Source organism: Malaya genurostris, chromosome 2, assembly GCF_030247185.1.
Source record: "Malaya genurostris strain Urasoe2022 chromosome 2, Malgen_1.1, whole genome shotgun sequence".
NCBI lineage: Eukaryota > Metazoa > Arthropoda > Insecta > Diptera > Culicidae > Malaya > Malaya genurostris.
Window position 1 is genome coordinate 179,120,683 of NC_080571.1, and position 12,447 is coordinate 179,133,129.

At 39.4% G+C, this 12,447-nt stretch overlaps 1 protein-coding gene across 1 annotated transcript; it reads right to left on the minus strand.

Moving 5' to 3' along the window:
• Window positions 1–9,537: 9,537 nt before the first annotated feature.
• Window positions 9,538–12,070, minus strand: LOC131429007 (uncharacterized). The gene is made up of 3 exons (XM_058593063.1): window positions 11,326–12,070; window positions 9,841–11,284; window positions 9,538–9,766 (listed from the first exon to the last, which is right to left on the minus strand). Exons 1-3 carry the CDS (start codon window positions 12,068–12,070, stop codon window positions 9,538–9,540), a joined length of 2,418 nt encoding a protein of 805 aa, XP_058449046.1.
• Between the last annotated feature and the right edge of the window lie 377 nt (window positions 12,071–12,447).

Below are 12,447 nucleotides of genomic sequence, written 5' to 3' on the forward strand. Positions count from 1 at the left end.
AATTCTAAACCGTTTGGCATCAAAAATTTTTTTTCGATTTCGAAAATTTCATGTACTCCCCCCTATGGTGATTATTAAAGATATATGAAAATTCCACTAAGTGGACTAAGAAGGGTTTTGCCTTTCTCTATAGAAAGGTATTAGAATTGCTTGAAAACCCGACTTTCGAACGGAGCCTCGGAGACCCATAGTGTTATATACCATTCGACTCAGTTCGTCGAGATCGGAAAATGTCTGTGTGTGTGTATGTGTGTGTGTGTATGTGTGTGCACTTTTCGAAGATATTTGAACGCGCTCAATTTTCTCAGAGATGGCTGAACCGATTTGAACAAACTTGGGCTCGTTTGAAAGCTACTGTCGGGCCATTGATCAAGTTCGAAGATCAAATAGCTGTGACTTTTGGTTCCGGAGATATGATTGTATAAGTGACGTAACCGACAAAAAGCGTTGTATTTGAACGCGCTCAATTTTCTCAGAGATGGCTAAACTGATTTGAACAAACTTGGGCTCGTTTGAAAGCTACTATCGGATCATTGATCAGGTTCGAAGATCAAATAGCTGTGACTTTTGGTTCCGGAGATATGATTGTATAAGTGACGTAACCGACAAAAAGCGTTGTATTTGAACGCGCTCAATTTTCTCAAAGATGGCTGATACGATTTTAACAAACTTGGGCTCGTTTGAAAGCTACTGTCGTGCCATTGATCAAGTTCGAAGATCAAATGGTTGTGACTTTTGGTTCCAGATATATGATTGTATAAGTGACGTAACCGACAAAACACGTTGATTTTTACCGCTCTTATATATATAAGGGTGCCAAAATTTTGGGATCACCTCTTTTTTCGTTAAGTTTTAGTGCTCAAATGTTTAAGCACCTCGAAAAAAGCCTTCATGCAAAATTTGACCTAAATCGGACATGCTTAAGGGGTGCTGCCCGGTAGTAAAGGTTTGACAATTTTCGATCTTGAAAAAGCACCATAGGGGGGAGTACATGAAATTTCCAAAATCGAAAATTTTTTTTGATGCTAAAACTCTTAAAACTGCATAAAACATCGAAATTTAGTGTCATCTCAAAAACAAATTTTTTTGAAAAAATCAACTTTCTGGGACTTAGAAAAATTTTCATATTTTTTCCCAAAAAGTCAATTTTAAAAGAAAAAAAAATTTTTCGAGATGACACTAAATCTCGACGTTTCATGCAATTCTAAGCCTTTTGGCATAAAAAATTTTTTTTCGATTTCGAAAATTTCATGTACTCCCCCCTATGGTGATTTTTCAAGATATATGAAAATTTCACTAAGAAGGCTTTTTGCCTTTCTCTATAGAAAGGTATTAGAATTGCTGGAAAAACCGACTCTCGAACGGAGCCTCGGTGACCCATAGTGTTATATACCATTCGACTCAGTTCGTCGAGATCGGAAAATGTCTGTGTGTGTGTGTGTGCACTTTTCGAAAATATTTGAACGCGCTCAATTTTCTCAGAGATGGCTGAACCGATTTGAACAAACTTGGGCTCGTTTGAAAGCTACTATCGGATCATTGATCAAGTTCGAAGATCAAATGGCTGTGACTTTTGGTTCCGGAGATATGATTGTATAAGTGACGTAACCGACAAAAAGCGTTGTATTTGAACGCGCTCAATTTCCTAAGAGATGGCTGAACCGATTTTAACAAACTTGGGCTCGTTTGAAAGCTACTATCGGATCATTGATCAAGTTCGAAGATCAAATGGCTGTGACTTTTGGTTCCAGATATATGATTGTATAAGTGACGTAACCGACAAAACACGTTGATGTTTACCTGAACCGATTTGAACAAACTTGGGCTCGTTTGAAAGCTACTGTCGGGCCATTGATCAAGTTCGAAGATCAAATGGCTGTGACTTTTGGTTCTGGAGATATGATTGTATAAGTGACGTAACCGACAAAAAGCGTTGTATTTGAACGCGCTCAATTTCCTAAGAGATGGCTGAACCAATTTTAACAAACTTGGGCTCGTTTGAAAGCTACTATCGGATCATTGATCAAGTTCGAAGATCAAATGGCTGTGACTTTTGGTTCCAGATATATGATTGTATAAGTGACGTAACCGACAAAACACGTTGATTTTTACCGCTCTTATATATAAGGGAGCCAAAATTTTGGGATCACCTCTATTTTTGTTAAGTTCTAGTGCTCAAATGTTTAAGCACCTCGAAAAAAGCCTTCATGCAAAATTTGACCTAAATCGGACATGATTAAGGGGTGCTGCCCGGTGGTAAAGGTTTGACAATTTTCGATCTTGAAAAAGCACCATAGGGGGGAGTACATGAAATTTCCAAAATCGAAAATTTTTTTTATGCCAAAACTCTTAAAACTGCATAAAACATCAAAATTTAGTGTCATCTCAAAAAAAAATTTTTTTGAAAAAATCAACTTTCTGGGACTTTTCATATTTTTTCTAAGTCCCAAAAAGTCGATTTTTTCAAAAAAAATTTTTTTCGAGATGACACTAAATCTCGACGTTCCATGCAATTCTAAGTCGTTTGGCATCAAACATTTTTTTTCGATTTTGAAAATTTCATGTACTCCCCCCTATGGTGATTTTTAAAGATATATGAAAATTCCACTAAGTGGACTAAGAAGGGTTTTGCCTTTCTCTATAGAAAGGTATTAGAATTGCTTGAAAACCCGACTTTCGAACGGAGCCTCGGAGACCCATAGTGTTATATACCATTCGACTCAGTTCGTCGAGATCGGAAAATGTCTGTGTGTGTGTGTATGTGTGTATGTGTGTGCACTTTTCGAAGATATTTGAACGCGCTCAATTTTCTCAGAGATGGCTGAACCGATTTGAACAAACTTGGGCTCGTTTGAAAGCTACTGTCGGGCCATTGATCAAGTTCGAAGATCAAATAGCTGTGACTTTTGGTTCCGGAGATATGATTGTATAAGTGACGTAACCGACAAAAAGCGTTGTATTTGAACGCGCTCAATTTTCTCAGAGATGGCTGATCCGATTTGAACAAACTTGGGCTCGTTTGAAAGCTACTATCGGATCATTGATCAAGTTCGAAGATCAAATGGCTGTGACTTTTGGTTCCGGAGATATGATTGTATAAGTGACGTAACCGACAAAAAGCGTTGTATTTGAACGCGCTCAATTTTCTCAGAGATGGCTGATCCGATTTTCACAAACTTGGGCTCGTTTGAAAGCTACTATCGGATCATTAATCAAGTTCGAAGATCAAATGGCTGTGACTTTTGGTTCCGGAGATATGATTGTATAAGTGACGTAACCGACAAAAAGCGTTGTATTTGAACGCGCTCAATTTTCTCAGAGATGGCTGATCCGATTTTCACAAACTTGGGCTCGTTTGAAAGCTACTGTCGTGCCATTGATCAAGTTCGAAGATCAAATGGTTGTGACTTTTGGTTCCAGATATATGATTGTATAAGTGACGTAACCGACAAAACACGTTGATTTTTACCGCTCTTATATATATATAAGGATGCCAAAATTTTGGGATCACCTCTATTTTCGTTAAGTTTTAGTGCTCAAATGTTTAAGCACCTCGAAAAAAGCCTTCATGCAAAATTTGACCTAAATCGGACATGCTTAAGGGGTGCTGCCCGGTAGTAAAGGTTTGACAATTTTCGATCTTGAAAAAGCACCATAGGGGGGAGTACATGAAATTTCCAAAATCGAAAATTTTTTTTGATGCCAAAACTCTTAAAACTGCATAAAACATCGAAATTTAGTGTCATCTCGAAAGAAATTTTTTTTGAAAAAATCAACTTTCTGGGACTTAGAAAAATTTTCATATTTTTTCTAAGTCCCAAAAAGTCGATTTTTTCAAAAAAAAAATTTTTAGAGATGACACTAAATCTCGACGTTTCATGCAATTCTAAGCCTTTTGGCATCAAAAATTTTTTTTCGATTTCGAAAATTTCATGTACTCCCCCCTATGGTGATTTTTAAAGATATGTGAAAATTTCACTAAGTGGACTAAGAAGGCTTTTTGCCTTTCTCTATAGAAAGGTATTAGAATTGCTGGAAAAACCGACTTTCGAACGGAGCCTCGGAGACCCATAGTGTTATATACCATTCGACTCAGTTCGTCGAGATCGGAAAATGTCTGTGTGTGTGTGTGTGTGTGTGTGTGTGTGTGTGTGTGTGTGTGTGTGTGTGTGTGTGTGTATGTGTGTGTGTGTGTATGTATGTGCACTTTTCGAAGATATTTGAACGCGCTCAATTTTCTCAGAGATGGCTGAACCGATTTGAACAAACTCGGGCTCGTTTGAAAGCTACTGTCGGGCCATTGATCAAGTTCGAAGATCAAATGGCTGTGACTTTTGGTTCCGGAGATATGATTGTATAAGTGACGTAACCGACAAAAATTGTGCTATTTGAACGCGCTCAATTTTCTCAGAGATGGCTGAACCGATTTTAACAAACTTGGGCTCGTTTGAAAGCTACTGTCGGGCTATTGATCAAGTTCGAAGATCAAATGGTTGTGAGTTTTGGTTCCGGAGATATGATCGTATAAGTGACGTAACCGACAAAAAGCGTTGTATTTGAACGCGCTCAATTTTCTCAGAGATGGCTGATCCGATTTTAACAAACTTGGACTCGTTTGAAAGCTACTGTCGGGCCGTTGATCAAGTTCGAAGGTCAAATGGTTGTGACTTTTGGTTCCAGATATATGATGGTATAAGTGAAGTAACCGACAAAACACGTTGATTTTTACCGCTCTTATATATATAAGGGTGCCAAAATTTTGGGATCAACTCTATTTTCGTAAAGTTCTAGTGCTCAAAAGTTTAAGCACCTCGAAAAAAGCCTTCATGCAAAATTTGACCTAAATCGGACATGCTTAAGGGGTGCTGCCCGGTGGTAAAGGTTTGACAATTATCGATCTTGAAAAAGCACCATAGGGGGGAGTACATGAAATTTCCAAAATCGAAAATTTTTTTTGATGCCAAAACTCTTAAAACTGCATAAAACATCGAAATTTAGTGTCATCTCAAAAAAAAAATTTTTTGAAAAAATCAACTTTCTGGGACTTTGAAAAATTTTCATATTTTTTCTAAGTCCCAAAAAGTCGATTTTTTCAAAAAAATTTTTTTTCGAGATGACACTAAATCTCGACGTTTCATGCAATTCTAAGCCTTTTGGCATCAAAAATTTTTTTTCGAATTCGAAAATTTCATGTACTCCCCCCTATGGTGATTTTTCAAGATATATGAAAATTCCACTAAGTGGACTAAGAAGGGTTTTTTAGATTAGCATCACTGTTCTCATACAAATAAGCAACGCAAATGTCAAGCACTAGTTTGAAAAAATGATGCTGACTGTGTGACATAAACACTGAAGCATGCTTTTGTGAACTACTCGAGTCAATCTGAATCAATTGGCGTCTAAAATTATTTAATAAATGTATGAAACATATTTTCATGAGACTGTTATGAAAGAAGAGAAAGGCATTATCGCACCACTAGGTGGATTAAGAAGGGTTTTTTAGATTAGCACCACTGTTCTCATACAAATAGGCAACGCAAATGTCAAGCACTAGTTTGGAAAAATGATGCTGACTGTGTGACATAAACACTGAAGCATGCTTTTGTGAACTACTCGAATCAATCGGAATCAATTGGTGTCAAAATTAGTATCCAAAATTATTTAATAAAAGTATGAAACATATTTTCATGAGACTGTTATGAAAGAAGAGAAAGGCATTATCACACCACTAGGTGGATTAAGAAGGGTTTTTAGATTAGCATCACTGATTACAAATAGGCAACGCAAATGTCAAGCACTAGTTTGGAAAAATGATGCTGACTGTGTGACATAAACACTGAAGCATGCTTTTGTGAACTACTCGAATCAATCTGAGTCAATTCGTGTCAAAATTAGTATCCAAAATTATTTAACACGTTGACGGACAATTGCGGCTATAGCCGTCAAAGCGAAGTTCACAATGTGGCATGACTGCTATAGCCGTCCAAAACGAAACGGTTGTTTTTAGACACTACGGCTATAGCAGCACAAATGTGCACTTACTGGCGTATACGTAGAAGCATTGTTTGATTAAGAACTAACATTTCGTGTAAAACTCCCAAAAATACTTTGTTGCATACAAAAATTGCTTGTTTGAACCATTAAACCTGTCATTTACGTTTTTAAATTTTTGCTGTTATAGCCGCCATCGTCCTATCACTTAGTGTATAGAGTCCGCTGGCGCCATGACGGTTATAGCCGCAACCTAATTAAAGGTACTAAATTAATCAAAATTAAGTTTATTTAAGGCCATCGTCCAAGTACCATGCGCGCGGGTGGTTTTAGGAAATTTTCGATGGAAATTTCGAAAAATTTGCCAAAACCAAAAACATACAGACCTTTGAAATACATTTATCTATCTACAGGGTGAAAATGGCTGGAAAATTCGGAGGATTTTCCGAGTCTTATCAAAAATAGCTCTGAAAAATGAGAGTTTTTGTGATCTTTCACAATTATCTGGAAAAATGAAGCGATGACATAAACTTTTTTTTTCAAATAAACTTTATTATGGATACACAGATTACTTTCGGACACATTTTTGGAAAACCTTTTCACGCTTTTCATAGAAAATCCACGAATTTCAAAAATTTCCACGAAATCTGTTATATGCAATTCGTTGATTTTCCATGAAAAGCGTGAAAAGATTTTCCAAAAATGTGTCCGAATGTGATCCTTATTGCCAGCATGAGGTTTTTTTTGGAAAAAAAAATTTCATTCCATCGAATTATTTTTTCAAATAATTGTGAAAAATTACAAAAAAAGCTCATTTTTACAGAGCTATTTTTGATAAGACTCGTAAAATCCTCCGAATTTCCCAGTCATTTTCACCCTGTAGATAGATAAAAGTATTTCAAAGGTCTGTATGTTTTTGGTTTTGTCAAATTTTTCGAAATTTCCATCGAAAATTTCCTAAAACCACCCGCGCGCATGGTACTTGGACGATGGCCTTAAGCAGATAGAGTAAAACTATACTTCTAACATTCTAAAAATCACAAAAACATATAGTGTCAATTTTCGAACTTCGCTTGTTCCTACTGTCCGTCAACGTGTTAATAAAAGTATGAAACATATTTTCATGAGACTGTTATGAAAGAAGAGAAAGGCATTATCACACCACTAGGTGGATTAAGAAGGGTTTTTTAAATTATTTTAATTTAAATTTCATACAAATAGGCAACGCAAATGTCAAGCACTAGTTTTTAAAAATGATGCTGACTGTGTGACATAAACACTGAAGCATGCTTTTGTGAACTACTCGAATCAATCTGAATCAATTGGTGTCGAAATCAGTATCCGAAAATATTTAATAAAAGTTATAAAATATAGTAATATAATAATAGTAATATAATAATAGTAATAAAATATAATAAAAGTAATAAAATATTAATAAAAATTAATAAAAGAAATATATTCTCATGAGACTGTTATGAAAGAAGAGAAGGCATTATCACACCACTAGGTGGATTAAGAAGGGTTTTTTTAGTTCGAATTGCGCAAAGTCCTTTTTAACACTGGACTTAGCATTTTTTTCACTTGTACTTTTACAGTTCGAATTGACTAAGTCCTTTTTAACACTGGACTTAGCATTTTTTTTCACTTGTACTTTTTACAGTTTGAATTACGCTAGTCCTTTTTGTCGTGAATACGACTTACTTTACTATGGGGCGCCTTTTCAAAATTTACCCTGTATAAGAATGGGCAGAAGTTTATCGCGAATATCTTTTGATGTACTTAACCCAACAACATAATTTATTCTACAAGCTATCGGATATATGATCAGGAATTTGTGATTAAATTTTCAACAGCGTGAGATAACCACAAATAACTGAAAAACAACGTTTTCTTAAACTTTTGGAAATAATCAGGAAAATTCATCACGCTTGCTTGCCTTTTTCGCACCCGTACGACGGTTTTGAGGTAGTCAGGCACATATCCGATCCGATTATCTACTGAACGAATATAAGAGGTAATCTTTGATAAAAAACTATTCATTTCTTCTATTGCTACAGAAAACAACACTAAGGTTGTTTCGAAGGAAACCAAATAAAACCGTTTCTGTAGCAGCTGTTAATTTTGTATTCAGCAGCTCAAACTGAAATATATTTGTTTTGTGTAATTAAGGTTTTCGATTTATAATTCACTTACTTACAATTAGTGGTTTTACCCTAGGTTGCTTCTTTCTCACCGTTGCCTTCACTCGATCTTATTTTCGCTTTCCTGCTCAAATTATACTTTGCTACATTTCAAGCTATTATCGGTAAATATACTACTTACAATATTTGCTGATAACAGATCGTCAACAGTTTGGTTCCAAATATTCAGTCTGGCGCAACTCACACGGTAAGTATTCTACTTTCTTCCTATCCTATTTCAATTCTTTGTCTCTTTTCCTTTCAGGTGTAGCTGCAGGTAAGTTGGGAAGCGAATGTAAGTACAACGTATTTCTACTAATAAATATTTCAGTTTTACTTACAGATATCAACAAACGATCTTTTTATCAATGCTTTAAATCAAATCAAATATAAATAATTCACCGGCTAGCTATACTGTTTATTCTTGTTTTTTTTTTCTCTACCTATCAACGAAGCATAAATGTCAGTCGGGGTACGTTTAGCACATGAACTTCGTTCCCTCAATGCTGCGTTTAGCGATTCTATCGCCAGTGTTGCCAGCGGTGTTAACACCCCAGCCCGTAACATCCGATGTTTCTTCGGGACTTCCGGATTTACAACTCTCAATTTCTAATACCGCCAAATTCGCCACTGAACGCCTATGGATTCCTGCTGCAGTTCTAACTCTTGCTTCTCGGACTCGACCATCGGGCCCTTGCATCACTTCTTCGACCATTCCTCTGGTCCATTTCTTTCTCTCTTTGCCGTCCACAATAAACACGAGGTCTCCAACTTTCAGTAGTCGTCGCTCATCGTACCACTTGGTACGCCGATTAATCGTCGGTAGGTACTCTTTACTCCAACGCTCCCACATCCGGTCCGATAGATACTGTGACCGCTTGTAGACATCTCTAATGGCATCCGCTAGGTTCACACCGCAATCAACAGTAAGATCTGCATCTTTCACCGTTCCGCGTAGAAAATGGTTCGGGGTCAGAGATTCTATCTCGGCAGATTCTTGAGGAACATAAGTAAGAGGTCGAGTGTTTATCATGTCTTCTGCCTCTGCGAGTGTGGTGCTCAATATCTCGTCCGTTAGCTTCCTGCCATCATCCAGAGCCTTCATCGCTTCTTTCACGGAACGAACCATCCGCTCCCATGCACCTCCCATGTGCGGAGTGCCGGGCGGAATGAAGCACCAGGCCGTCGTAGCCGTCGTTATTACTTCGGCACAGTCACTGTGAATCTTGTTCAGCACTTTCTGCATCTCCTTGCTAGCACCCGCAAAACAAGTTGCATTATCCGACAAGATGAAGGAACGCCTCGTTTGCAAGTGAATCGACGAATTGCCATCATGCACGATTGCGTTGTCAAACTGTAAACCACGTCAAGATGTACTGCTCTGATGGTGAGGCACGTGAACACGGCTATCCATCGCTTTTCTCTCCTTCTTCCAACTGATACTTCTACTGGTCCCAAATAATCGATGCCGACCGAGCTGAAAGGACGCAATCCTGCCTTGACACGTTGTGTCGGAAGAGGAGCCATCATTGGTACTTGCGGGCGACATCGATGAACTTTGCACCATGCGCACTCTCGCATCACTTGGCAGATCACTGCACGGAGGTTTGGAATCCAGAATTTCTGACGTAGTTCAATGCAGACAGTTTCTCTGTTTGCATGCCCGAACCTTTCGTGGTAGGAATGATTCAACTTTTTAGTGATATCGTGGTGTCGTGATAAAATAATCGGAAACTTCTTATCGTAAGGAACGTTATCCGCCATTGTCAATCTTCCACCCATCCGCAAAACTCCGTTGTCGTCCAGAATTGGAGACAATTTTGCTAGAATGCTCGATCTTCCGATTTTAGCTGATATTCGCTCCGGCTTTAGATAGAGAGTTTTCGTTAACGCACTCATTTCATCCGGAAAGCTGTCGAACTGTACTTGTTTCCACAGAATTATCTCGGCCTTCTGCAGTTCTTCCTGCTGAAGAGGTTGCAGCACTGTGGGATATTTCGTTTCAATCGATCGTTGTTGGTTTGCTGTGGCTTGGATTGTTACTACCGGCTGTCCTTTCTTTTTCCGCTTACAATTTTCTGTGAATCGAACCGCATATGCAATGACTCTCACCAGAATTGCCCATCTTGAAATAGCTACATTGTCAACTAGTTGTAGAAACAGTACCACTCCTCTAGCCTCTTCGCTTGTCTCCTCGAACGGCTTTTCTTTTCTTGGCCAGTCTTCTTCGTGCAGATACAGAAACGATGCTCCGTTGAACCATTCTCCGTCGCTGTTAAGCGACGATCCATGTCCCCACTTAGTCAATACGTCCGCGATATTCAGTTTAGTAGGAACCCAACGCCAATCAGTTACTCTAGTTAGTTCTAGTATTTCGCCAATTCTGAAAGCAACGAATTGCTTGAATTTGTACTGATCCGACTGCAGCCAGCTGCACACTGTACGAGAGTCCGTCCACAACACACACCGCTTGATTTCTGTAGAGAGCATTTCTAAAACCGTTCGACTCAGTCGAGCTCCGAGTACTGCCGCCATTAATTCCAGTCGAGGAACTGATTGCCGTTTCAGTGGAGCCACCTTCGCCCGAGACATAACCAAACTACATCGTACTTTCCCATGGATTTCCACACGCAGGTACGCTACACAGCCGTATGCTAATTCACTGGCATCAGTGAAAATGTGCAGTTCTAGTGAATCAACGGCCGATGATAGAGCGTTTTCAATAAAACATCGTGTGATCCGAACTGCTTCTACTTCTGGCAGTAGACCAGTCCAGTGTTTCCTTAATCTCCAGCTCTCGTCGTCGATTTCATCTTTCCAATCACAGCCCAAACGCCACAGATGCTGAATTATTATTTTCCCGTGGATTGTGAAGGGTGACAGCAGCCCCATCGGGTCGAAAAATCCCATCACGCAGCTTAGGGCAAGTTGCTTCGTTGGCCGTTTTCCATCGTACAGATATGCCAGCATTTCTGGTCGGTGCAACGTTGAGAAAGAGAATTCGTCCAAGTCTGGATCCCAAATGATACCAAGAACACATTCACTATAACTCTGCTTATCTCGATTGAAATGTACTGGCGATACCGGCTTTTCTTCACCCAAAATCCGAAGAACTTCTGGGGATTGGAAACCCAATTTCGAATTTCAAACCCACCATGTTTGTGTATCAGATGCACTTGCTTCGCTATATTTACCGCCTCTTCAATAGTGTCAACGCTGTCGAAGTAATCATCGACGTAATGACGATGTATGATAGCCGACGCTGCTTGTGGATATTGAACTGCGTGTTCTTCCGCATTTCTGTTCTTGACATACTGCGCCGAACTTGGAGAGCAAGTGGCGCCAAACGTAGCAACATCCATAACGAAAATGGTTGGTTTTTTACTGAAATCTTTCCGAAATACGAAACGTTGGAACTGTCTATCACTTTCTATGATTTGTAGTTGGTGGTACATTTCACGGAGATCGCCACCGAACGCTATCCGTCGTTCTCTAAACCCTACAATCACTTTTACCAGCGGAACCAACAGGTCTGGCCCCTTCAACAGCTGCAGGTTGAGGGACACTCCCTGCACCGAGGCTGCAGCGTCCCATACTAGACGAATCTTGCCTGGTTTTCTGGGATTTGTCACCGCATTTAACGGTAAGTACCACACCTTCTCCGGTTCGGAATTCCGCAACTCCTCTGCCGTTGCAACATGTGCATACCCCTTCTGCTGGCACTCGTCGATTTGTCGACACACGCTCTCGTACAGATCTGGATTCTTCATCAATTTGTTCTCCAGCTGCTTCATCCTCCGTAAAGCCATCGGAAAACTATCCGGAAATCGTGGATCATCATTCTTCCACAGCAGTCCGGTCTCGAAACGGTTTCCCACTCGTTTAGTGGTCCGCTCCATTATCTGCCTGGCTCGGTAGTCGTCTGCTTACTCTTGCGAAACCACTACAACTGACTCCTCCAAAGCCTAATGGCTTTTAAGTAGATCATGCAGATCCTCATTACTAATTTCGTGATGATGACCTACATATTCTCCGTCACCTGCTGTGGTTGACTTGGCTGGCCCGTAGACGGTCCATCCGAGTTGACACTTCACCGCTATTGGTTCCGAAACGGTTCCGATTTTTGCTTCCGTCGGCGCAAACGAATGAACGTTGTTAAGTCCGATAAGCATTCCCGGCTGCCCGTCGTACGAGGCAATCGGTAACCCTCGCATATGCTTGAACTGTTGCGCTATTTCTGCAGCATTCAGTCTCTGATGTGGCAACATTAGCTTAC

Coding starts and splice junctions, on each gene's coding strand:
- LOC131429007 (XM_058593063.1), bottom strand. CDS start 12,070: ATGGAGCGGACCACTAAACGAGTGGGAAACCGTTTCGAGACCGGACTG. Junction 11,285..11,325: donor GCATCTGATACACAAACATG/GTGGGTTTGAAA, acceptor AATCCCCAGAAG/TTCTTCGGATTTTGGGTGAA. Junction 9,767..9,840: donor AATCATTCCTACCACGAAAG/GTTCGGGCATGC, acceptor ACCTCCGTGCAG/TGATCTGCCAAGTGATGCGA.